The sequence below is a fragment of the Xiphophorus hellerii genome, chromosome 20 (genome assembly GCF_003331165.1).
Source record: "Xiphophorus hellerii strain 12219 chromosome 20, Xiphophorus_hellerii-4.1, whole genome shotgun sequence".
In the NCBI taxonomy this organism is placed as follows: domain Eukaryota; kingdom Metazoa; phylum Chordata; class Actinopteri; order Cyprinodontiformes; family Poeciliidae; genus Xiphophorus; species Xiphophorus hellerii.
This window is the reverse complement of record NC_045691.1, coordinates 4621031-4648644: the sequence shown is the minus strand read 5'-3', so window position 1 is coordinate 4648644 and position 27614 is coordinate 4621031. Positions and strand designations below refer to the sequence as shown.

At 40.8% G+C, this 27614-nt stretch overlaps 1 protein-coding gene across 1 annotated transcript; it reads left to right on the top strand.

Annotated features, from left to right (window-relative positions):
* The first annotated feature begins 852 nt into the window (after positions 1–852).
* Positions 853–27614, top strand: LOC116710289 (protein TASOR-like). Its single transcript, XM_032549264.1, has 28 exons — positions 853–1239; positions 3287–3432; positions 4026–4118; positions 4221–4293; positions 6105–6196; positions 6285–6416; positions 6516–6646; positions 7633–7664; positions 7743–7848; positions 8782–8885; positions 9002–9105; positions 9265–9337; positions 9639–9713; positions 10586–10770; positions 10853–11101; positions 11808–11985; positions 12471–12584; positions 12732–12874; positions 13967–14138; positions 15624–16088; positions 18652–19712; positions 20540–20662; positions 21053–21212; positions 21292–21400; positions 22155–22333; positions 23195–23344; positions 24632–25250; positions 26692–27614. Exons 1-28 carry the CDS (start codon positions 981–983, stop codon positions 27107–27109), a joined length of 5745 nt encoding a protein of 1914 aa, XP_032405155.1. The 5' UTR covers positions 853–980; the 3' UTR covers positions 27110–27614.

Here is a 27614-nt window from a genome sequence, read left to right as displayed (position 1 = left end):
TTCTTCTCTCCTTTTTAGCTCTTCTGGGATTTGGGGTCAGAGTTCAGGTTCTCTTTGAGCTTTTCAAATGGTAATCACCTGATCCCAGTTGTAAAAACAATACCTTGTTGACATAGTTACGCACCATAAAAACTGTACGATAGTAAGACATTAAGATCAAACATTTTTCCAACTGGACACCCTCCAGAACCAGAGACAACAATATTCCAAACAACACAAAAAATGATGAACTAAGAAATCAGAGCTAACAGTATTGTTGGTACTGGATCAATCATCTATAGTCCATCATTCTCCAGAGGGGAAAACATCTAATCGGCTACCAAGGAGTCGACGTCCAGCAGATTCAGAGTGTGAAGATCAGAGAAACAACCAGAAATCCCAGAGCTGCACCTCATGTTAATTCAAGATATCCAGAACAGAAAAGGAATCTAGATTAAACGTCATTTAGTTAATTTAGAAATTTAAATTTAGGAATTTAGCAACTTCCTTAATCCTAAAAATCTCATTTTTAAAATGTATCTTTGATTAAAGTTATTTTAAGTCAGAATAAAAAGGGAGATATCTAAAATTTTGCCTTGTGCTTTGGATAAAATGTATAGTCAGATTTTATTATTTTTCAAACAAATCAGAATGGATAAAATACATGGTGATATTTTATTATTTTTCAAACGATAAATCCTGAATATAAACATTTTTTTAAAATATCCAACATTTTTGAACCAACTTATAAGCTCAAATCAGTTGATTTTTGTGTTTTTATTTTCATTAAGCACTCTGAGATCAAACTTGCAGCACAGTCGTTTGTCCAGCAGGTGGCAGTAAAGCAGTTTTTATTGTACTGGCCGCAGGTTTACCTCTGAAGAAGATCAGTTCTCGGTGGCGGAAGCATGGCGCGGGTTTTGTGCACGGCTGCCTTCCTCCGCTGCGGGCTCTGGAGGTAGCAGCAGTGAGCAAGCGTCGATCTAGTGGAGAATCTCACAATGGAGGACGGCTTTAGCCGGAGAGAGGCTTGCCCTGTGAGGAGAGTGTCGGCTGCCGCGGACTTCAGCTACCGGGACTGCGAGCTGCTCTGTTCGACCCCTGGTCGAGGAGGCTACCCTGCCGCGGCCAGACTGAGCCCTGCGGCCGCGGGGAAGATCGTGGAGCGGAGGAAATCAGCACCGCAAGTGGTCCACCAGCGACATATGCCGAGTGAGCCCAAGAAGTTCCACATACCGAGGAAAACCAAAGAGAAAAAGGGTATGATGCTCCAAATCAATGGTGTTTTAATCTATAAGAGTTCAATTGTCAGACAAGTATGTATCCATTCTCGGACACTTCCATCTATCCTGCCAGTTTAGTTAGCAACAAGGCATTTGGATGCTTATCCACCATAAATAACACTCATGACACCATGAGTGTCATTTATGTTACTGTGTTCTTATGTAAAAAAATTACGTTTAGTTTCCAATCTTTATGTTCAGTTCAGAGATCTAATGTTGTTAAACTAGTGGCTAATGGAATAATGCAATGCTAACAGCTAGCGGTCAGTCGCTTCAGTTACAAGCTTATAAACGTTTTACCATTTGGTAATATTTCATTATTTAAGAACTATATCTTATTTTCCTGTTGTAGGTACTAAAACATACTTTGATTTTTACCCTAAAGCTTGTTTTTGGCTTTGTGTAGATTGTAGTTTTTAGCTAAAGGGAAGTAACCGCCTCCATGTTTACATTATTATAGCAGTTAGCGGCTCGAGTGTCCGGTTATGGATGCAGTAGTTAATGACAGCAAAACAATATTACAGAGTTTCTCAAATTCATTTTTATTTTGGTGTACCTCAGATGTAATAATAGATAATAGGCAAATAAATATTACGCTAGCCTTAAGATGGATTATATCCACATGGAAGGATGTGAGAAACCGGTTTTGTTGATGATTTTTTAAAGTAACTCCTATAAACAATGTAAGCCATGATAATTTTATTTACCTTGAGGGGGGAAAAAAATATTATTTTGCACTCAGACAAAAACTAATATTACGACCCGCCTGATGGTATTATACATGCGTCTGCTTTGCGATTTTTGCATTTCAGAAATCAAAGCTGCTCCTTATTTTTCAAGGTTTCCCAGATTTGATGACTTTCAGTCATTATCATTTGTCTTCAGTTTACCTCACAAGTGATCTGTTATTCAAGTCAGACAGTTATGAACAGTCAGAAAGGTTCACTTTGGTCTTTCACCTGCAGTGATGTATGTTTATGGTCTTATTGGAAGACAAAAGAATAATCCCAGACCAGGTTTTATATATAATTTCAGTTTTTACTTGTTAAAGTTTTAGTTAGATATTTTTTTAATTGCATCATTTAATTTAATTTTGTATTTGTTTTTATTTTCTAACTTGTTTTCCTTATTTTATTTTATTTTTTATGCCATACCAGTTTTATTGCTATCGGCTTTAGCGGGCACACTACAAATAAGCAAATATAATAAAGCAAAAATAAATATACCACCAATCAAATATATGTATATATATACAGTACAGACCAAAAGTTTGGACACACCTGTCTAATTCAATGGGTTTTCTTTATTTTCATGACTATTTATAAGGCAAGAAATCCCACTTATTAACCTGACAGGGCTACACCTATGAAGTGAAAACCATTTCAGGTGACTACCTCTTGAAGCTCATCAAGAAAATGCAGAGTGTGTGCAAAGCAGTAATCACAGCAAAAGGTTGCTACTTTGAAGAAACTAGAATATAAGGGGTATTTTCAGTTGTTTTACACTTTTTTGTTTAGTGCATATTTCCACATGTGTTATTCATAGTTTTGATGCCTTCAGTGTGAATCTACAATGTCAATAGTCATGAAAATAAAGGAAACTCATTGAATTAAAAGGTGTGTCCAAACTTTTGGTCTGTACTGTATATATATATATATTTTTTTTTCCATTTAAGAGAAAAATAAACCGTTTTTGAATGTAAATATGTTCTATGCAAAACTCCACAAGTGGCGGTTTTACCTTCAACTGATTCAAATTCTGTAAAAAGAAACAAAAATAATAAAAATCTCCAATTAATCACCTTTTGCTATCTAATTATTAATCAGTTAATCAAAAAGTAACCCACAGATCAGCCTCGCACTGTTTTGATGTTCAGCCCAGCAGAAACAGCTGAGTTTTTCTCATGATGGTAGAAATATTTTAATCTCTGCAGATGCGTCCTTTGCCACAAATGATCAGCTTTCACCAAAGAATGCTGTTGTTGCATTTTAGTCAATAACATAATGTTTCTTCTTCTTCTTCAGCTCTGTTCCAGTTCGTCTCCACCGAGTCCAGGGAGTATGAGGACATGAAGACCATCCTGACGTCCGGCTACATCGACAGCAACTCTTCAGGTTGCTTCACTTACAGCAACCCTCAGCTCGTCCACAGTGAGCTGCTGGAGAAGGAAGTGAGCAACGAGCTTGTTGTTGCTTTTTGTTTCACTAGAAAACATCAAAAAGTCTCTTTTTACTTATCAGCTTAAAAAAAGATGTTTTGGTTCAAATATTTTCAGTGATTTCCTGATCATATGTAAGCCTTGAAACAAAACCACCTGGTGCTGCAGAAACAAAGGCATCAGTTGAATTGTTAGTAGCAGGAACACATGATGGACTTGAACTCTGGTGACTTGATAGAAAGGGCTAAAATATATCAAATTAAAGCTGCACCATATATGTTGTCATTACAATATTCATAAAGCAAAGAACGGTTAATAGCATTTGGTTAATATATTCCAAATGTTGTGAATAGCTCCACCAGTATAGCCGTATTTCAGATATGTAAGACAAAAAAAAACAACAAATCAATAATTATCAATATGGACTGAAATTAAATGCTTATATCCTGGGATGTTTTTCAGCCATGTTGTCCAGATCTGCGTTGATAAGTGTAGAGGATGTTTAAGGAGAGAAATAAACGTGTTAAAGTTCAGAATAGTTTGTGCTTAATTGCATTAGTTCCTTGGTTTTTACCTGCTGAGAAAAACGATGGTTTATGTTTCAGTTCGTGGAAAAACGGAGAGAGATGAAAGCAGACGGAAGGACGGATAAGGAGCTGGAGGAGAGCTACTGCTTCCTGATGACTAATTCAGTCAAGGTAGGACAATTAAGCAGCGATGTTTTCATAATAAAGAAAACAAATTCAGCTTTTGCTATTGTCTATTTAATTCTAAGTTTGTTTTTTTTTTTACTCTTGCAGCTGCCTGTTCTTTGTGAGAAGGGACTAACTGTCGGTCGTAGCAAAAACACGGTGCTGGGAAACCCGAGTAAAGGTAGGAGACATTAATTCATCTAAAGTTTACTGTCATACAGCTGATTGTGGTTCTTGAGGTAATGTTAAAACTTCGCTCCATTACGTGCATTACCTCAAAATTAGCCCTCACAATAAACCGTCCTTATTGGCGTCACGTCTATTTTCTATCATGTTGCAGTTTTTCTGCGTTTCCATCGTTTTTGTGGCACATCAGTAATTTTTGGCTGAGAAGTTGAGACTTATCCGCCATGAAACAGCGCTATTTACGGTCAAAACTTAGTGAGCTCGTCGAGTGTTTATATTTCAAAACAGAACTGCATAAAGTGAATTTTACGTCTCATCTTGGATTCTGTTTGGACCGTTTCTCTTTACCGTTATGAGACACGGCCGCCATCTTTGTTTTTGAATCAGTTGGCTCCGCTACTGGGTGATCAGCGGCGCCCTCTGCTGGATGGCGGCAAAACTGCAACACTGAAAGAAGGTTTAAATGCGCCTTATTAGTTAATCCAATGGAAATTATCCTAGTCTAATAAATAATTTATCGATTATTATTTTATTTATTTGATTCAAACATGTTTACAATTCAATTACCAATATACATATTATATTGGTAATATAATATGTATATTATATTATACATATAATATACATTATATGTGTATTATATACATATAATATATATGTATACATTATATACATATATATTATATGTATATATAATATATATATATGACAAATATATGACAAATATGTATATATTTGTCAGCAAATTTACTTTTTGCTGACAAAAGTAAATAAAGCACATGGCTAAATAAAGCACATGGCTAAAAACACAAATGTAACAGCACTAAAAGCAACTTTCATGACAGGAAGTGAGACAGATAAAAGCTAGCGTGACGTTTCTTTATAAAACTGAGCGGTCCCGGCGTTTCTCTTGAAAAAGAGAGAGCAGAAGTATACATGTATTTTATCCTCCATTTTATATGCCTTACGTTTTTACACATTATTCTTTATTTTAAGAAAATAAAATATATAAAATAAAGCAAACAATAATAATAATAATCTTAAGTCTATTAAGATTATTATTAATCTTAATTAATAATTAAGATTATTAACTAATAATCATTCCACATATATTTATTATGTGGAATGAACATAATATAAAGAAATAGGGATTATGTCATTTGAATGATTTTTGTTACTGACCTAGCTTCTTATTGACCAGTGATATTGATCAGAGGCATCAAACAAGACAAGCATTGCTCTGAAACTAGAGATGGGGAGGAGAAAATGTCTGTTTTCCATCAAAAATATACATTAAAGTTTATGGTGACCTAATAAATTTGGAAATATTTCCAGTGAAAGTATTTGTAGTTATTTTAAAAATGTTTCCTGTCATTAAATTGCAGGATTTCTTTCAAATCTGAATGTCCATCCCATTGGACATCAAGACTTTGGGCATAAGTCTTGACGATAACTAAATATTAGCCAATACATAATTATCTAGTCTCAATATGCAAAGGAAAGAAAATATCTGTAAACATTTTATATGTTATTTGTGGTTTAAAATGTTATTTTATTGCATTTTTTTATATAGGTATAAATGCTGACATCTTTAACTGCTTGCAAAAACTTTTTTTCCTCTTTATTTTAATTCTGAATAGGAGTCAAAATTAGTTTTGAAGGGTGTCAAAGGTTAATCCCTAAAACATATGGTGACAGAGCGATGAAAATATTTTTTTCTTCCTATAAACTGTTTTATAGACATTCTTTTACTTCCAGCAGGTAGTTTGAGGTTGTGTGGTGTTCACAATGAGCTTGTTGTTGCAGGCGTGTATCTGTCAAGGTTTTCGGACCTGCTGCAGACGAGACCTTTGACCCCTGGGACGACCGGGGAGCTCCTCATCCTCAAGGTGATGAAGGTAAGCCAGCTTCCAGGTGATGCTCGTCATCATCAGTGCCATTTTGTTTCAGTTTTGAGTGTTGTGCAGCGTCTGCTTCGGGTTTCAGGGAAAGGTGAAGAGCATCTACGAAAACATGAAGATCCTTCAGGACCCGACGCCTCGCTTCGACAGCCACATCGCCAAGAACGCCAGCAAGGTCACGTCGCTCAGCTGCTTCCGCGCCTACGAGCTCACGCAGGTGACTTCCCACAATGCTCAGCTGCTCGTACCTGGCTGCAGGCATCAGCCAGTGGTCTCATCTCAACGCCTTGTGTGTTTCCGCTTGTTCCAACCGCAGCAATACTTCTACGAGTATTTGTTTGATGAGCTGCGGGAGCGGCCGCGGCAGGTGTGTCCGTACGCTGTCGTCTCCTTCCACTTTAAAGGAAAAGACGCGCCTCTCTCCGTCAAACCCGCGGCACCCGTCAGGTACCCAGATCCGGTTGAAACCAGAAGATCTGTCATGATCAGTTTTAAAAATGCGACTGACTCACACGTGGTGTGTTCACAGAGTGGGGACAAAAACGGGATTTTTGAGTTCCTGGTCCTGATTTATCAGGATGTTGAAGTGGAGAATCGATCACTGTACAGTTTTCACTTCATTCGTGGTTAAAATCAGTATTTTCAGCACATCTAACCCATAAAACTGAAACAATTAATTGTGATGAATCAATTATTGAGATAATCATCAACTAATTTAGTAATCAATTAATCATTAACTGGAGAATATAGAGTCTAAAAAAGGCTGTTTGGTGAAAGACAAAAAAACAGTTTGAGCTATAATTAAACCAAAACTGTACAAAAATATGTGCATGACTCACTTTTTCTCTCCACTCAACTTTCTGTAATGAAAATATTAAATTTAAAATGAAAAATCTTCGATTTCCTTCCCAGAGCTCCTCAAGTGACAGTTTTGTCTCCTCAACTCTTAATTAATGCTTAATAAACATTTATTAATGATTTATAAAGTGCTTAGAGGTGAATTAATAACATATATGAGCTATTTATTAGGTGATCCTTATTGTAAAGTGGTACCATTTTTCTTTTATCAGATTAATCATCAGAATAATTGATTACTAAAATAATTATTGCCTGCAGCCTTAAGCTGTTACAGAAACAGATAAATGATGGGAGGAGCATCTATAACAGATCCGTTGGATGCAGTTTAGGTATGTGTTTATTTTACTTTAGCCAAGTGTTGTGTTTACACATCTAACTGAAGGCCAGCGCATCCCATGGCGTCTGTCTACCCAAATCTTATGTTGTTTGTTTTTTGCTTGGACTGTTCTGAAATGTAAATTTATCCCCTCGGAGTTAATAAAGCATGTTCATTCATTCTTAATGATCCTAAAGATAATTTTTAGCTATATTTTTAAAAATCTCAGTCTGATGTGACGTTGTGGTCTGTTTTTCAGGTCCAGCAGTCAGTTCTCGGAGAGCAGCAAAGGTAAACTCAGCTCAGCTGTTTTCTGCTCTTTAGCTTCAACCCGACCTCACGCGGCGTTTCCTCCTTCCTTCCCTCCAGGGTGCGCTCAGTTCACCGTGTGGACCGGAGAGCTGGTGAAAAACGAACGGGTTCTGCTCCAGGTCTCCCTACAGTCCAGCTCCACTCCTTCTCTGCCCCTCAGGCTGTGAGTCCCACACAGAACACCTTCTGACCTTTGACCAGGAAAGGGGAAACAAGTTTTCCCCTCAGCATCAGAAACCTAAAGACTTTCTGATTCCTTATTTAGTTAGTTAGTTTGTTTTTTGCTCGTTCTTTTAGGATGTGCCTTTGAGCGTGCCGCAATAAGCAATAAATTGATGCATAGTTTCCACAAGTCTGAACTGGAAGTGATTCTTGCTACTTAACTGCCATCTTGGTAGGCAAGTGCAGTGGAGACCATAGGAGACCAGTGGCTTTGAGTCCAACAAAAAGACAGTATATTGACACTCTTGACCAGTGTGCAAGAAAAATGTATATCAATGTGGCTTGTTTATTGTTGGCATAGCAACTCCATAGCAACTGTCATGACAGTTAGTTACTGATACCTACCAAGATGGCTGTCAGCTTCAAAGTTCCCAGAAGTGTGATGTCACATGTGAACTTTATAATAAATTAAAACGAGTGTATTCATTTTAATTTGCACAGTCGTTAGAGACGCTCCCCTTTAATAACGTTGAAAAGCCGCCATTTTGAGGAACGCTGCAAACGCTGAACACCCCGCACAAAGTAGTTAGTTTGCACTTCTTGTCACTTTTGCCATTTTTTTCTGTCTAAGCTGAATGATTGTTATTTTTTGAAAGGCAATTGGTTTTTGTTTCTTCTGAATATTTAAAATGTTTTCTAGTTCCATTGGTAAATGTTCTTTAGAAATAAAAGTTTTATTTTTAATATTTGAGTGGGCACACCTCCATTAATCCATTATTTTTATTCTTATATTAGTTGAAATTCGTCTCATAATAACAATATTATTGTTTATCGCAGTAACTTGTCACACAATTTATCGTCCAACAAGTCTTGTTATTGTGCAGCAGTAGTTTATTTAAATGCGCTCATTTCTGAAGAACTGTTCCTCCTTCAGACCCGAGAAGTTGGACGTCGACTCGGTTGTGACGTTGGATGAAGTGACCAACCTGGTTCCCTCTGCTGTGTTCTCCTTTAATACCTACCGCAGCAGCAAAGAAGGTGAGCAAACCGCCGCTGAGGGTTTAAATCTTCATTTCTGTTTTTGTGTGTACTCGGTTACAGTGAGTTTTTAAATGTGTGTGTGTGTGTGTGTGTGTGTGTGTGTGTGTGTGTAGTTGTGATTGACGGCTATTACTGCAGCCTGCTGGAGGTGATTGACAGAAATCAGTCCTCCACTAATGTAACGATGCTGCTGCTGGAGCTGGAGACCAAACAGCTGGTGGGTAAAACTCAAAAATTAGAATGTAGTGAAAAATATTCAATGTTTTTATAGATTCTATAGAGTGGCATATTTCAAACTTTTATTTCTTGTAATTTTAACACTTTTGGCTCTTAATAAAAAGCAAAATTCAAATTCACATATTTTTTTTCTCTTTAGGTTCTGGTGAATCCGCTCACAGATAAAGGTTTCCTCTTCCTGCTGTCCAGCGTTCAGATGGCCACACCGACGGGTAAGACATGAACGAGTCACTGCATGTTTTCTGAACACATAGTGGTGGCAGCATCATGCTGTGGAGAGGGATTGATGGGAAGATAGGTGGAGTTAGATTTGTGTATATTGGTTTTGACACTTAAAATGTGAAAAAAGTTTAACAGGTGTGAATATTTTTCTGTTTTTGCATAAAACAAACATAGACTGATGGCAGACTGAGCTAATAAATGTTAGCTAGGACTGAGCTAATAAATGTTAGCTAGGACTGAGCTAATAAATGTTAGCTAGGACTGAGCTAATAAATGTTTCTGTGCTTTCAGAGAGAGGAGAGAACTGGAAGAGGAGCCTTCAGGCCTTGTTTGTTTTCCTGGAGCCCAGAGACGTTTCCACATTCCGTGAGTAAAAATAATGAGAGGGACGAGTTAGATGTTTAGTTTCCATCTGTGTGAATAGACGGAAACTGTCAGGCAGCTGGACTTCTTACGAAACCTTAAGAAAGCAGAAGTCCAGTGTCCTGCTACTGAAGCACTCTGAGTTAAACACGGTGCCAGCGCATCCTTAAAAAGTCTTACATTTATTAGACAGTAAGTTGGCCTTAAATTTGCTTATTACAGGTCTTGGATTATGACGTGGCAGGATTATTTAATCTTTTATTTTCTATGTAGCTTTCTGTTTTCTTGCAAATTTTTTCAAAATATGCTGAATTAAAAAAACACACAATTAAATCTTAACATTGAATACTGACTGAATAAACAAAAAACTGCTTTTCTCATATTAACAAATTTAGACATATTTATAAAATCTAACAAAACTGAGAAATGAAAGGTGAAAAGAATAAAATAAATGAAACAGTTAATTCCCATGAACAGAGATCAAGCAGCTCAGCTGAATAAGTGACATTAGGCTGATAACTTTAAGGAGGTTGTTTAGTGTTTATACTTCATGCAACACTAGAGTCTGTTTGGACTGTTTCTCTTGGATCCTGGTGCCATCTATGTTTCTGTGTCAACTGGCTCTGCTTCAGGATCACCAGCACCACCCTCTGCTGGATGGAGGCCAAACTACCAGACATTTAACATTAGATGAAAGAAACTTAGATGTTCTGTCATCTAACGTCCGCTTAGATGAAGGAGCATCTAAGCGGACATTACTAGTTAATTGAATGCAGCTAATTTTAATGAAATAAACCATTAATTGATAATTAAGTTGATGAATTGTTTGAATACTGTGAATACAAAAGCAGTATTGTAACTCTCTTTTCCTGCAGCGTCACGGTGTTCCTCCTCCCAGGACAGTTTACCGTCCTCTGCCTCGCCGATGCCGCGCCTCTCCGACTTCCTGCCAGCTCTGCACCACTCCCTGGTGAAAACCCGAGCCAACCCGCCGGCCAACCTCTCTGCTGGTGTGGAGCTGCAGACGCGCGAATACCTCAGCGGCGTGACCGCCGGCAGCGTACGCTCCTTTGTCTCTTAATAGGAAAAGCCTCTTAGCCGCTCGTTTTTAGACCCGTTTCTGAAACTGGATGTGTTTGCAGGTCCAGCCGTGCCCCATGACCGAGTACGACTCGGTTCTGGACGAGGAGACCAAGCCCTGCCCGCCCTACCAACGACCCAACACAGACAGCTACCTGCGCTCCTACTTGGCCAACCCCGCCGCCTACATGCTGTCGGCAGCGCGCGCCAGGCAGGCGGTAGAGGCGCTCCTCGGACCCGAGCCACCGCCGGAGAAAACGCCCAGGAACAACAGAGGCCCAACAGATATGGCGGGACACAACGCTCATAAGGTGAAATAACCGTCAGACATTTAAAAAAGGCAAAGGTCTCATGTGATGTCACACTTGCAGGGACTTTGTAGCAGCTATGTATGAAGACAGCCATCTTGGTAGGTATTTGTATCTAACTGCAATGCCAGTTGCTATGAGAACTATAAACAATCCACAAGCTTAGAACTAGCTCTCGCCTTGTTCCTATATACTTAATAAAAAAATATAAGTACATTACAACTAATACTCGGTTACTGGTTTTGAATACTCTACTTTCTTTTTGTTGGTCTGGAAGCCATTGTTCATCTGTGCTTTGTGCTGCACTTGCCTACCAAGATGGTGGTTCAGTGGCACGGATCACTCCTGGGTCAGACTATGTATAACAGTGAGATACATATACATATAACTACATCATCTCTGGGATTGGTTACTTTCAGGGTTTGTACAGGTTCTTGAAATCCTTGAAAGTCTTGAATTTCATGTAGCTGTTTTTGAGGTTTGGATAGTGCTTGATTTCTGTATAAAGTCCTTGACGTTGCTTGATATTCAAACTGCACAGTTTTGTAATAAAGTTTCTAACGTTTGCTTAAATGCCTAAATTTGGAAAACGTTAGTTACAGTTCTCCAAAGTGTGGTGCTGGAAAAGTTTGAAAACTTACCTTGAAAATGTTTGAATTTTCTTTTAGTAAAAATGTTTGAGTTTTTTTTTTGTCTAATTATTGAACAGGTGCAGCAGCTGTTGGACCAGATTCTGACTTGTAAGAAAAACGCAGAGGCGGAAGTGAGGAGGGAGGATGGCGATGGTTTGAAAGCTTCGAAGAGGAAGATGGATCAGAAGACAGCGGAGAGAACGCTAAAATACTTCAAGGCGTCTCTTGAAACAGGAAGAGCCGACAGGATTCCAGGTCAACCGAACTTACAGTTTCTGTTCATGAATCTTACAGCTTTTTCTTCTGCAGCACATAAACTGGTATCACTCTGATTTTATGTGTTATGCAATATTATTGCATTTTAGGTAATAAAATAATAAAAATTATTTTTTGTTTATATGCGTCTTTTTATGCATTTTTGATTTTAAATAAAATAAGCTCTAGTTGTTAAATGAGAAATCTGCAGAATGTGCCAGATTTTTTATTTTTTTACCTGATTAATCATTACTGATTGATTACTAGAGTAATCATTAGTTGATGCTCTTATTATGTCACCTGCAGCTTAATCAGTTTTAGACCAACTTAGTGCTTTTCAGCTATAATACAGGCAATTGTTCCTAAAACTAAAATAAAGTTAGTCATTTTAATACTTTTTGTTTTTATGACGATCTAACCATCCTCTGACAGTTTATTTATTGTTTTCTGTATTTATTTGTTTTCTGCCCGTTTTTTTCTTTCAGTTGGAGGAAACAAAACCTCTTTTGCATCTATAATCACCTCATTAGGTTTGAAGGACGTGGATCTGAGGGAAGACAGATCCGAAGTAACTGTTAAATTTCTCAGACAGCTGAAAGGTGACAGAACCTTTTATTTCTTGTCTGTGTTCAGTGACTTTGTTTTTCTTATCTGAAAACGTCTGGATTAATGAAAAGCTGATATTTAGGGCATGATATCGACCTGGTTCGGCGATGTTGATAGTTGACAATGCATTTTCACGGCAGGACTCGTTAATGCTGCTAATCAGAGTCCCTCTGAGGCGATAGAGGACGGACTGAAGGAGTCGAGTCCTTTCGGTCGGCTGGCCATGAAGCTGGGCCTGCCCACTAACTGTGACATCGACCTGAGGAAGCAGGAGGAGCTGGAGGTAAAACATTATCATTTATGGTTTCAGAAATGAAATATTTCAGCAGAAGTCTGTGACTAAAAACGGAATACAATCTGGATTTGTTTGAAAAAAGAGCCCAGCTGTGATGTATCTGGTATATCACATGGTCTGCTAAGCTAACTGGGCTTCAATCCCAAACAATCTAACTGGAGGGGGGGGGGGGATTTCTTACTAATGCAAAGGTCAAACCAACCAAACCCTTTGAGCAACCTGTTCAACTCCTCGCCTGTGGGGGGCGCTGCACCAAGAACCACTGAAGGAGACAACAGTGTCTTGGACTTGAAAAGATTTGGTTCAGTATGAAAAAATGAATACAAAAGAAAAACACTTTCAGATTATTTTGAAATGTTAGAGGTGAAATAATTTGCCAGTGGAACCAGTTCTTTTTGTTAACATTAATGAACATTTTACTTAAGTCAAGCTCCTACATCTTGCAGAAAAGTTACTTGTAAGTTAGTTGTGGTTTAGTTAAAGTGTACTAAGATATTTTCACTGAACTAGACCAAACTAAATACATGGTACAATTTTGTGTTTTTGCAGTGTGATGTGAGTTCAGTTCAGTCTTTTAAAAAGATTCAGTTTTAATTATTGATACGTTCCAATTTGATTTGAGTTATGAAATAAATCAGTGAAGTTCAGTTGAGTTTTTGCTCACACAGATAATAAAGTTTTCTTCCCAGCAGTGATTCAGTTCAAATTCAAATCTACTTTATTGGTCCCAAAGGAAAATTAAATGTTCTTGTTACTCATATTAATTCAAATTCTTCAGAGATGGTGATGGAGGTTGGCAGGAAACATCTCCTGTAGCGGTCTGTATTACAATGACTCTGAAGAAGCCTCTGACTGACGTCACTCTGCTCAGGATTTGGTTGGAATGACCAGATATTTCCTGCTTTGAATTTTATTAGTATTGCACAGAAAATATGCTTCATATCGCAACAAAAAGATGTTGGACTCGGTTTAATTGAGGGGATTATTTTTAGACTTGAACTCTTTGATAATCTCTGTTACTCAAAGGTTTGAATGATGACAGAAAACAATGTGTGTGTGTGTGTGTGTGTGCGCGTGCAGGAGCAGACGGCAGGCAGCGTCAGCAGCCTGGAGGGCTTCAGTCCCGGTTCGCACAGCGGGGAGCCAAACTACCACGGAGGAAGAGGAGGAGGAAGGCTGGGGAGGAAAGTGCCGGCTAATGAAGAGCAGGAGGAGGAGTGGGAGATCCCGTGGGTCCTGATCCCCATCACAGGTCGGTTCGCTCAGCAACGCGGCTGAACATCTGCTGCAGATCAGCGCCTCGGCCCACCGGGGATTTCCTCTGATTCAGGACTAACGAGTCGTTTCTCCTCATCCACACAGCAAAAACACACAATCTTAAGTGTTTCTGGTCTAATTTCTACCGCAAATACATTGGTACTCTTAAAATAAAACTAAACTAACTTACAAGTAACTTTTCAACAAGAAATAGGAGCTTGTTTAAAGTCAATAATTCCTCAATATTGATTAATATCGGCAAATTGTTTCACTTATTACATGGGAAAATGTCTTGTTATGAGTTTTACAATCTGAACTACAACTTTTTAATCAATATTAAAGAATTATTGACTTACAATAAGCTCATATTCCTTGCAAAAAGACTAGTAACTTAGTTTTATCTTATTTCAAGTGTACTAAAATATTTGCAGGAGAAATTAGACCAAAAACACTTTTTAAGATTTTGTATTTTTGCAGTTTACTCTCCAGGTCCCAAATAAGACGAAGGCTATTTGCACTGACTATTACTTTATTAATAATATTATTATTATCAATATTGCCATTTTTGTTGCTTTTATGATTATTATGTTTTTTTCTGTAATTATCATCAACATCTAAATAAAAAAATAAACACATCAGTAGGCCTGTCATAGTATAAAATTTAGCTGGACGATAAATTGTCCCAGATGTTATTGCAATAAACGATAATATTGTTTTGAGACCATTTTCAAGTGGTTGTTATGTAGTATTGTTAACTACATAACAATACAGGGAACTCATTTACAAAAATCAGTAAACTTTAAATTGCAATGAATATTTAACACTGCAGATGGAAGACATTTTAAATATCCAAAATTAAACAAAAACAACAGAAACAACAAAGAAAATGAATTGTGAAATCTCTGTAAACTAAATTCTCCTTCAAAATAAGGGCTAATTGAGACCAAACCACCAGACTCAAAAATTTTAACATTTTGAATCTGGTCTTATTGTTTCTCTCTCAAAAGAGAGAGAAACTGCGATGTGAAGCAGCAGAAACGTTGTTGTTAGGATGCAGACTGCGATGTGAAGCAGCAGAAACGTTGTTGTTAGGATGCAGACTGCGATGTGAAGCAGCAGAAACGTTGTTGTTAGGATGCAGACTGCGATGTGAAGCAGCAGAAACTTTGTTGTTAGGATGCAGACTGCGATGTGAAGCAGCAGAAACGTTGTTAGGATGCAGACTGCGATGTGAAGCAGCAGAAACGTTGTTGTTAGGATGCAGACTGCGATGTGAAGCAGCAGAAACGTTGTTGTTAGGATGCAGACTGCGATGTGAAGCAGCAGAAACGTTGTTGTTAGGATGCAGACTGCGATGTGAAGCAGCAGAAACGTTGTTGTTAGGATGCAGACTGCGATGTGAAGCAGCAGAAACGTTGTTGTTAGGATGCAGACTGCGATGTGAAGCAGCAGAAACGTTTAGTCTGGTTTCTCCCTGCAGGTCTCTCTTCGGAGCGATACTCACAGCGGGACAGGAGCCTCCCGCAGGACCCGCGTTTCCAGCACCGCGACTTGGCCACCGGCGTCACCATGACGACCAAGTTGCCCAGGAGGAGCCCCGCCCCGTCTCCGGAGCGGAGCCCCCCTCCGTCCTACCTGTCCCCCGAGGCGACGCCTCCTCCCTCCCCCTTCCAGTGCTCGTCGCCCATCCCCAGCCCGCCTCCCTCGCCGTCCCAGTGCCCCTCCCCCGACCCCAGTCCGTCCCCGTCGCCATCCCAGTGCCCGTCCCCGGACCCCAGCCCACCCTCGTCTCCGCTCACCTGCCCCTCGCCGCTGCCCAGCCCCTGCCCTTCTCCCGCCCGCTCACCGTCACCTGAGACCAAGCCGCCGCCCTCCCAGCGGTGTCTGCCCGCTAACGAAGTGAAGCCGCCTAACGAGCTGCAGGTTTCCCCTAAGGAGTTTCCAGGTAACATTCTGCAACCTGAACTCAGCTCAGCTGCTGATCCATCTTTAACCCGTCCAGAACCTTCAGAACAGAATCGTTCTGTTACCATTGGGAAATACATTATTTAACTTGACCTTTGACCTTCACAGTGGAGCAGTTTATTTTAGGGTCAGGAAGATATAAGCATCTCATTTAATTCATTGGGATCAAGAAAGTAATTTTGAACTTGAATCAGTCAATATCAGTAATTATTGATTAGTTTTTTGTAGGCCTGTCACGATAGCAAATTTTGCTCAACGATTAATTGTCTCAAAAATTATTGCAATAAACGATAATATTGTTTGAAGACCTTTTTACACTGATTTAATGTAAATTACGTAATAATCCATGCGATTTCCTGCCAAAGATAGATACACTTTATTTTCAAAAGAATATTTAACACTTGAGCTGATAAACAAAATTAACAAAACAACCAAAAACGAAAATAAAATGGATTCTCAGTCTCCATTAACAAAAAACTCACTTGAAAAAAAAAACTAAACAACATAAAGTCAAAGTGTAAATAAATACTGCATTCAGCCAAAAGAGTGCAGATTATGAAGTCTGTATATTATGTTGCCCTTCAGTAATAATTAGATTTAAATAGAGAAGATGGGCACATCGACTACCTGATGCAATAATTCACACTACATGATTTTTTGCTACTATTTTTCCCCTTAGAAAAATAGACGTCGATAGTTTTAATTAATTAAAGATCGTTGGTCTTTCTAAGATTGTGTGGTGTGTTACAGTAGATCGTCGTTGCCGCTCCGATCTAAATCAGGGTTTTCCCCGACTGGAAGCTTAACGCAGCCTGTTGAATGTGACAGGCAGCCAATCAGAAAGCCCGGATTCTCCTCGGTGCTTTCTGAGGGGAAATTACGGAGGGGAATCCCAAACAGCTGACACGGCGCAACCCGAAGTCCAGCGGACATTGGAGATGATATGTGGAAACAACATTAATGTTTATTCAACATGCAAAGAATATAGAAATGACAAGAGGAGGAGTTGGAGCGAAATTGCTACCGCAGTTGATAAACCCGGTAACTTTTCAGCTGTTCTTTGTTAACGTGACGTAAATAGGTTATAATGATTTTCATTCAGTCAGGACTTTACATGCATTGCAGGTAGATTGTAGTAAAGCATTGATTAATGCCTGATTTTAAAATTAGTTCACTGGACTTGTAGCCATTATTTTGTGCCCATTGTTGGACACCACACGGCAGGAACGAATCCGATCGAACCGTTATATCTAGGATTTCTGTCGGCTAATGTGTGGTCTGTCAGGTTTTGAAAATGGGCCGACAATCGGCTGACAGCTCTAAGATCGTGTAGTGTGCGCTGGGCATTTCACTAAGGAAATGAGGAAGGGAGGAGTCAGTGGAGAGCACCGGAGTTGAGCCTTTTTTCATTCAGTGTCATTAACAGAAAGAGAAAAGGGCCGGAAGAGACGATAGTGCCGATAATTAAAATGACGTCGATAGTTTTAATTAATTAATTTATTGTACGATTAATTGATTTATTGTTTATCGCGACAGGCCTAGTTTTTTGTTTTATATATCTGATATACAGCAAACTACTGACCGAGCTACTGAGTTGGTAGATTCCACCAACCTCGCTAAAGCCTTTCCTCTGCCTACATCTCCCAGAATGCCGTGAGGTTCTGGATAGGAGTCCAGTGGAAATTGTTGAATATTTCCACTGGACTCCAATCTACTGATTGGATTGGGGTTCAGTGGAACTCCAGTTCACCAATGCGACCAATATAGAAAATATTGGTTGTATTTTCTATTGATACTGATCACAAGTTTTTTGCAATATACATTGTTATGGATTTATTCCTCCCAGAATCCAAAAACATGACTGTTACACTGCAAAAACACAACATTTTACCAAGCATTTTTTTGTCTAATTTCTAGTGCAAATATCTTAGTACACTTAAAATAAGACAAAACTAACTTTCAAATAACTTTTCAACAAGATGTAGGAGCTTAGCATATGGCAATAATTCCTTACTATTGATTTTTTTAAAATTACTGGTACAATTGGCAGATTATTTTACTTATTTCAACATGTATTAACTGGAACTAGAACTTTTAAAATCCATATTAAGGAATTATTTACCCAAAACAAGCTCCTATATTTTTGCTGAAAAGTTACTTTAAAGTTAGTACACTTGAAATAAGACAAAACTAAGATATTTGCACTTGAGACTGGATCAAAAATGCTTGGTAAAATTTTGTGATTTTGCAGTGTTTTTGTGGAGCCACACAGAACCGATTTCACTCACCAACATTTAAAAGTCAGACTGGAAATCTCGCAAAATCTCTCAAGATCAGATGTTGGTTCGGCATAAACAAACATGGCCGACTTGGAAGAAGCAATGGTGACAGTTTGTGGACTATTTTTAACAAAGAGAAAACAAAACAGTGTGTAATTTCCCTTCACTTTGTGTTGTTCTGTCTCATAAAATTAACTTAAGTTATTTTTCGTTGGTGTGGATACTTTTTTTAAGTGATGTCACTAATTGTAAACTTGCCTTCAGGAGAGTCGAGTAAAACTGAGCTGAAGGTCCAGCAGAAGGAAGTTACAACGGAGCCAGCATCGGTTCCTGCAGAGATGGATCCGTTCTCGGTTCTGGCGCTGAGGATAAGATCTTCCCCGTCCAAATCTCAACGAATGGAGGAATCGGAAGGAGAGGCAGAGACACTGGTGAAAGTAAAGGTTGCAGCAGAAGAAGAAGTTCATCTAGAGGAGGGATATGAGGAGGTCGCTGAGCGGAACCAATCAGAACCGAAGGAACCCGACGGCGGCTCGTTTGGCCATCCTGTCAGAGACCTGGACAGCGTCGTGGACAAAAACCTGATGGAGTTTTCCTCGGACCTGCATCTCCTCTTGCAGGATGAAGGCGTCAACTACAGCCTCCCCCCGCTGCCTCCGGCGCCGCTGCCGCCGTACGCATTGCTGCCGCAGTTTTCCCCCTACGTCTCCTTCTACAACCCCTGCCCTCCGGTCGCCGACTACGTTGGCTCGCTGCACAACAGCATCGTCAGCCTGCTGGCGGCGAGCGAGGACCGCAGCGCCCCGGCGGCGGCGGCGGCTGTCGGAATTCCTGTCGACGCCGCACTGGCCAACACTGTCAGCGACTTTGTGGCCAGTGTCAGAGCAGGGAAGGCTTCAGCGGGTCGGACCGCCGCTACCGAACAGTTCTCTGACTGTGACCCAACCTCTGGTTCTGGGTCCGCCTGGGGCCGCGCGGCTCAGCCTCAGCACGGCGCTGCGGTTCGGACCGTGCTCTGCTCACCTGCAGAGGAAGGCGGAGAGACTCTGACGGGCGCGGACCGCACCATAACCATGTCAGAACTTGGATCTGGTTCTGAAACCCAGCATCCACAGGTCGCCAGTCCGAACCCCGCCTCCGCCTCGGTTCTGGAGCCAGGCGCTGCACCCGTCCCATCGACTACACACATCAGCTCTGTGATTGACCGGCTTGAGCCGAACGTCTTACACAACCTGGCGGAGATCCTGAAGGACATCAAGAGGAAGACGCCGCAGTTCTACGTCCACTGCCCAGAACCGGACGACCCGGTCTGCAAGGAGGTCAAGGTAAGCTGGGAGGCCCGCCAAATTCTGCTGGACAACAAACTGCCCCAGAAGTTATTATGATAAACGATAATATTGTTGTTTTGAGATCATTTCCTAGTAATATAATGGTAACACATTCTCAAAGGTCCATAAACTTTAAATTCTAACAAAACACTGGACCTGGAAGACATTTTAAATATAGAAAATACATAAACAAACAGAAACAACAAACAGCTTCATAATCTTGATCTGACATGTAAAAACAACTTTAAATTATTCAGTCAGTAAAATGAGGAGTATAACAGCCAATGAAAAATAAATAAACTGAAACTGACAAAAACTGATACAAATATTATATCGAATCGGTGCGTCTCTAGTTAATACATTAACAAATAGCTGACTCTGCATTTAGTAAGTTCTTCAGTTTGAACATATTTTTGCAAATACGGATAAAAATTACTTTTTTTTTTTTTTTTTTTTTTTTTTTGTAACCCCTCCAGGGGGTCTTTTTGTGGGCTCTAGTGTCCCTTTTTCATGAAGTAGGCTGACAGGAAAGGGGGAGGGAGAGGGGGGAAGACATGCGGTAAATGTCGCCGGGTCCGGGAGTCGAACCCGCGACAGCCGCGTCGAGGACTTGAGGCCTCCAAATGTGGGTCGCGCTAACCCCTACGCCACCACGGCACGCCCGGATAAAAATTACTTTGATTAAATATTTAAGCACACAATCTTTATCTTGAAGGTGATATTTAAAGGGCCACACCAAAGGCAGTCGCGGGCCGGATTTAGCCCTCGGGCCTCGAGTTTGACACACGTGGTTTATGCGTTGTTTGCGTGTTGTTGACCTGCAGGAATATCTGGTGAGCCTGGGCAACGTGCATCAGAGTCCAGCGGACTTCCTGCACCAGGACAACACGGAGAACGGCCTGCTGGTCATCATCAAGAACCAGGACATCGCTGGACACGTTCATCAGGTACCTTAATGGACCTGCATGATGCTGAAAAACGCACTGCAGTGAAATTCAGGCTGTTTTCACACCTGACAGTCCAGTAGATTCAGTTCAGTTAGGAACCAAAACTGCAACATTTGTTACATTTTCAGTTGGTGCGATTTCACACCTCACTGAGTCAAACCAACCAAACTAATTGAAAAAACTGTTCCCCTGCTCGCCTGGGGGGGGGTGCTGCTCCAAGAACCAGTGAAGGAATCAACACAAAACCGCTGAAGACACTGTGCACAACTTCCTTCTTTGTAAAATGAACGAAAATAGAGTAGCATGCAGCTTTCTAACTCTAGTAGAGCTGTAGTTTCCATGTCCAGCTGATGTAAACAGTGAAGTAACCATGCCTGTTGCCCATGTCAGATTCCAGGCCTTATGTCCTTAAAGCGACACTCCTCTGTGGTGTTTGTGGGCATCGACTCGCTGGACGACATCAAGAACAGCAGCTGCATCGAGCTGTTTGTCTCCGGAGGCTGCATCGTCTCCGACGAGCTGGTCCTCAACCCGGACGTCATCCCTCACAGTACGTAGAGAATCAGAATCGGTTTTGTTTTTGTTGCTTTTCCATGTGCCATAAATAGCTATGATGTGTTTTACTGCAGGTCGACTGGCTGCTCTCCTGATGCTCCTGGAGAAGCACAGCTCTCCAGAAAGTCTCTGGAGGTGGAAGATCCACTGCAAAACCCACAAAAAGCTGAAAGAGCAAGCCAGGTACACAATATAATTTAAGGTGTAGCTTTAAGAACAACGCCTCAAACACAGATTCATTGACTCCAACCTTTAAAGGAGACCTATTAGGCTTCCTTGAACAGGTTAGCATCAATCTTTGAGTTATACACAATAGCTGCACCACATTTCTTTGCACAAAATTATTCCTAGACAGTGAGATGTTAGTCTGCTCAGCTTTCTTTTAGGGCGTCCAAATAAGCTGCTGCTGCCCCACAACTCAATGTTTATACTCATACGTGAAAATGACTGCAGACAGATGTGCAATTATACAACCGTAGAGCTTCCTGCATAGCCAACTAAAATGTAGTAAGTCGTTTCGGGATCTTAAGTCAACAGGAAAACACTTGTCTTTTCCAGCAGCCGTTGTGCAGCACATAAAGAGGTAAAACCATCTCATCAAAGTGCTGGAACTCTGCTTTGGTTGCTAGGTAACAGGCAGAACTCTGTGGTTGCTAGGTAAAGGGCGGAATTCTGCCAAGCTGTGGTTGCTTGGTAACAGCTCAGCGGTTTGTGACTTAACATTCAAGAGATTTTTGAAACAGCTCACTTTCCACACACCAAAAACATTAATTTATTGCGCTTGGGTTGTTTATAGAAGCAGTTAAAATGCAAAATGAGGAAAAAAAACTTGTGTTGCTCTGCTTCTGCTGAAAAATTTCAGATTCGATGACCCTAAGGTCATGTGTGGAGATGGTGCAGCTGCTTTTCCCCCAAGTTTTGATGTTTGTCTGTTCAGGTTCCGGAGGGACGCAGCCAACCTGCTGGATCTGCTCTCGGCGTACCAGAAGCGGCAGATCGTAGAGTTCTTGCCGTATCATCACTGTGACATGACAAACCATCAGTCGCCGGACCTCGACTGCCTCACCGAGCTCCAGGCCCGATACACGCAGTTCCGACACACGGTCTACCTCACTGGTACGGCAGCCGCTCTCACTACTGTATTTTTACTGTAGCAAAAATACACAACTTTTTTGATTTTTAAAACATTATTACATGTTTTTCTGGAGTTATAAATGAAGTAAAATGGTTTTAAAAAACACAGTAGAGCATTAATCAGCTTCAACTGACTGTTTTGCTGTTTCAGTGAAGATTTCATATCATTAAAGTTGCTTTATATCCAGCAGCCTTCAGCTAATGCGCTAGTAGGGGAGCTAATTTAGCGCTTTAGCTAACTTTGAAAAGGTTTAGCTAACTTGGTGTCCCTTGTTCTGTGTTGAAACTTTACTGTTACAAATTTTTCAGGTAGTTAGGTGTTGATATTTATGTTATTATTTTTATGAACAGCAACTCCACGTTATTGGTATTTTTCTCCAATAACTTTATTGAAAACAGGAAACCTAGGAACAACAATTATTGCAAAATGTAAATTATGTCAAAATTAAATTGGTGCTCAAGTGTTGTAGTATTTAAAGGGCAAATATAATTTGAATTTAAACTTGATTTAAAAATTATAAATAGTGTCATATAATTGAAGATAAGAAAATAAGTTTTGTGTGAATGGATGTGTAACTTATTCCCAAGTTTGGTGCATATTCTTCTGTGTCCAGATGACCTGATTCACAAAGCAAATAACACTGATGATTTGGTGGAGAAAACTTTAACCAAGCTGCACGTTTGAGAACTTTTGAGAAATGTTTTGATTATTTGCAAAAATGCCTACGGATGCGACTGAGCACCATCAGATTTTAGATTTCTGGAGGTTTCACAGAAGCCAGATTTTCTCCAAACCTCAGGTATCAAATGTCAGTGATTTTTTTATTTCATTTCTAAACTCAGAGCACTCCTTCGATAAGTTTCCTGTCTACTCCAACGGGGGGATCATCGTGGCCGCGATGGAAGAAATCGAGGGCAGCTTCAGCCGGCTGGTTGGCTGTCTCAGCGTCAAGAACAAGCAGTTGTTCCTGGAGGATCTTCTCGCTCCCAAAGGTCGGTTCCTGCTGCTCCAAACCTGGCCTCCTCAACCTATAACTTTATTTTAGCCACGCTTTGACATGGGTATACATCAACTTTATCAATGAATGGAATTTTTGGTTTTGGAAGGTTTAATTTGAGGAAAATCTGGGTTTTTGCGCTCCTTGGATTTCCGTAGTTCAGTGATGTCAGAGCAGCCATCTTGTTTAACAGCTTTTATTTATTTGGACTTTGAATTCAGATCAACTCTACGACGGAGTATTATATTTAATTTTTTAAATTGAGAATAAAATCATAACAAGACTAAAGTTGAAATTTTATGAGAACTCCAACATGTTTCTTAATGACTTATGACGCAAACAAACTTGTTCACATGTGATTATAGTTGAAATTCTTATTTAATAGAAGCACCGCAATTGGGAAATTGTGACATTAGTGGAGTATCAACAAAGTTTTGCGCACATGTATAATGGAAACAGTTTGTCAGATATTAGAGAACTATGTAAATATTTATCTCACTTTAAAGCAGGGATGTCAAACTCATTTTTATTTTGGGCCACATTAGCGTCCCAAATGTTCTTAAAACATTCTGGTTGTGCCGGTTAATAAATATCTGTCTAAATCACATTGATTATGGACTAAAACTTGATACCAGACTGAGGCACCAGAGTAGATGAAATACTGCCACCTGCAGGTTGGAGTTAGCAACCCATAATCGCATTGTTTTTTATCATTTTTGCAGCAATTTGCAATTAACTCATCATTATGTATAGGGGGGGAAATGCAAGGACCTGTTGATTTTGCGTGAATTTTGGCAATCATAGAATTGCAAAAAAGTGGAGGGACTGATTGATGTAGTGTTGCAGTAAACAGATAAAAAAACTGCTTTGATTTGACTGATCAATAAACTTCAAATTCTTATGAACATTTAACACTAAAACTGGAAGACAATTTAAATATCCAAAATAAATAAACAAGCAGAAACGACAAACGATGCGAGTTGTGAAATCTCTGTAAATAAAATTGTCCTTCAAAATATGAGCTAATTGAGACCAAAACACCAAAGTGAAAACTTTTACCATCCAGTTTATGGTGGGAAGAGAGAAAAGAGAAAAAAAACAATAAATAATCAAAATAGAGATTATTGGACTCGTTTTGATTTATCATGTGATTAATTGATTTATTTCTGCGTCCCTCTGAAGTCTAGAGAAGCTCCGGTGGACCGGATTTGGCCCCCGGACCTTCAGTTTGACACTAATTTTAGCGTCGCTCCTGACCTTCACTGTTCTGCTCCATCTTCAGGTCTCGGCCAACAGTCTCCGTCCACCGCCGCCGATCGCCTCCACCCCGTTGCCGATAGCAACCAGACGCCCGGCATTCTGCCCGCCTGGCCCCTCGCCCCCGACCAGTTGGCTCCGGATGCTGGCAGCGAGCGTGTTTCCGTAACGACCAGCAGAGACATGGAGGTGCTGCAGCAGGCCATCAAGGAGATGCGGGCAGAGCGCCTGAAGCAGCTGCAGCAGCTGCGGATGCAGCAGCAGCTGCTAGAGCTGCAGGTGGAGTCAAGCGACGCTGCCCTTCCTCCCGCTGCTGTGGAGGGCGGTCACCTCACACCGCCCACGGACCGGGCGGCACCGCCGGAGTCGGTCCGGTTCACGCCCGGCAGGAAGGCCATGACGGCGACGCTGGACTTGATTCACTCCGGTCTGCAGCTGGAGACGTGGGAGGGCGAGAGGTCGGAGGACAGACGGCAGCCCACTCCCACAGAGAGACACTCGGCCCAGAACCGCCCAGAACTGTCCAATCAGAGCGCAGCTACTCGGTCAGCTGACCCAAATGGGCCGGACTTTGACCAAGAACCGGACCGACGACAAGAACCCGACCGATCATCAGGCTCTCCTGAAGAGGGCGACGTCTCCAGGTCAGTTCAAGGTTCCTATCCAGGTCTGATGGGGTCAGAGGTCACAGGGTTAGATTCTATAGTTAGACAGACGTAAACAAAGATGATGTAAAAAGGTCAGAGGTCAGACCTAAACGTGGCAACAACAAAGGAAGTCAGGACAGATGCTGACGGTTTTCCTCTGATTGATAAATTTATTTTAAAAAGTTAAAACTGGAACGGGAAGACATTTTAAACATCCAAAATAAAAAAAACAAATCAACTATGGCTAAAATGATTAATAGATTAATTGATTTTTGAAATAATTAACTAATTTAATAAATTAATTAACTGGAGTTTTCTGAATCAAAAAAGTTACCGTATTTTCCGCACTATAAGGCGCACCTAAAAACCTTCAATTTTCTCAAAAGCAGACAGTGCGCCTTATATATGGACCAATATTGAGCCACAACAGGCTCGCAACTACGGCAAGCAGACGCCGACTTTATTTTCCCCTGTAGAAGAAGAAACAGGGAAAAGCAGACGCCGACTTCATTATCCCCGTAGAAGACGAAACGGAGGAAAGCAGACGCCGACTTCATTTTCCCCGTAGAATAAGAAACGGGTGAAAGCAGACGCCGACTTCATTTTCCCCGTAGAAGAAGAAACTGAGGAAAGCAGACGCCGACTTCATTTTCCCCGTAGAATAAGAAACAGGGAAAAGCAGACGCCGACTTCATTTTCCCCGTAGAATAAGAAACGGGTGAAAGCAGACGCCGATGCAGCCAGTGGTGCAGGCTGGGTTTTGTGTAAAGACCCCAAAATGGCTCCTATTAAGAGACACGCTTACGAGGCAGAGTTTAAGCTCAAGGCGATCAGTCACACAGTAGAACACGGGAATAGAGCAGCAGTGAGAGAATTTAACATGAACGACTCAGTGGTGCGGAAGTGGAGGAAGCAACAGCTGTTCATTTTGGGAATGAAGGGAGTTGTCAGAACGCTGGTTTGTAATCTATCAATAAAGTTTGACTGACCTATCTGACTATTTTGTTGACATTCCCTTTAGCGCAGTTCCATCTAATGGATGCATAAGGTAACCCCTGCCTCTACTGTAGCGTCTATTCTTTGGGCCTTATAATGCGGTGCGCTTTATATATGAAAAAAGTTTTAAAATGGGCCATTCATTGAAGGTGCACCTTATAATGTGGAACATACGGTAATTTGATTATAGAACAACAGATCAGTTTAAGCCGACACTGCAAAAAATATAATGTAACATTTTGCACTTAAGATAAAAATAATCTGTCTGTAAATATTCACCCAGAAATCCTCACATTGCAGAGTTTTAGCTTCACCTGGTTCACATTCTATAAAAATCTATTAAGCAGCTTTTGCTGTCCAGTTATTAATCAATAAATCAATAATAGTTTTTATTTCTCAGAATAAATTTCCTGGTTTTACCTGGTCATGTTTTATCCTGCAGATCCTCCCAGTCCAACCAGCAGCCACCCGTCGGCGCCGAAGCAGCTCACCAGAGCAGTGCAGAGTCCCGGATCCCCGTCTTGATGTACCGAGATCAGAACCAGCCGGGTCCAGCTCTGTTCGGCCAGCCGCCACAGCGGAGCGTCGGCCTGCTTCAAGCCCCCCAGCTACCGCAGTTCCACGGCCAGCATTTCCACACCGGACCCTTACTGGGAGCCCTGCGCCCGTTGGGGGCCCTGCGGGGCATCATGGGCCCCCCGCCCATCTGGCCCGGCAGGCTGGCTCCCACGGCCAGCCCCCTGGTCTGGGGCCTGCAGCAGCCGGGCGTGGACCTCCTGGGCGGGTTCTACGGCCCTGCAGGTCCGGGCGGGAGCGCGTACCGAGGCGCCCGGCCCGGCGGAGGTTTTAACAGGATGTAGAGGAGAACCGGGTCTGTTGATCCGGAAACAAATTGAACACAAAAAATAAAGATTATTATTATTATTATTATTATTAATAAATAACCTGAGGGTTTCAGTCATGACTGTTTACAGAGTCAGAATAAATCCGGATCATTTCAGGAAACACTAAGCAAATAAATGAGCAGATGTAAATATTTACCAGAGTGTAAATAAGCAAAAGTTTTCAACGTTTTCAACAAAGAACGCAGATGTTTTCACTGTTTGACGGACATGAGCTGCTCGCGCTCTGGAAACTCAAACCACAGGAGGACATGGGGTTGCCTTAAACCAGTGGATGAAAAGAAGGAGAAGAAGAAGAAGTCGTTTTCCGTGCTGAATGTTTGGTTTGGTGCACTGGGAGCCATTTCTGTTCTGTTGCTGTAGAGAGAAAATCTGTAACAAATGGTTTTAACTTAAATCAGTTTTTATGTTTTGTTTTTTTTCTATATCAGGTTTTTGTATTAAAATTCCATGAAAACAGAAA

Coding starts and splice junctions, on each gene's coding strand:
- LOC116710289 (XM_032549264.1), top strand. CDS start 981: ATGGAGGACGGCTTTAGCCGGAGAGAGGCTTGCCCTGTGAGGAGAGTG. Junction 4,294..6,104: donor GCTGGGAAACCCGAGTAAAG/GTAGGAGACATT, acceptor TTGTTGTTGCAG/GCGTGTATCTGTCAAGGTTT. Junction 11,986..12,470: donor AAGAGCCGACAGGATTCCAG/GTCAACCGAACT, acceptor TTTTTCTTTCAG/TTGGAGGAAACAAAACCTCT.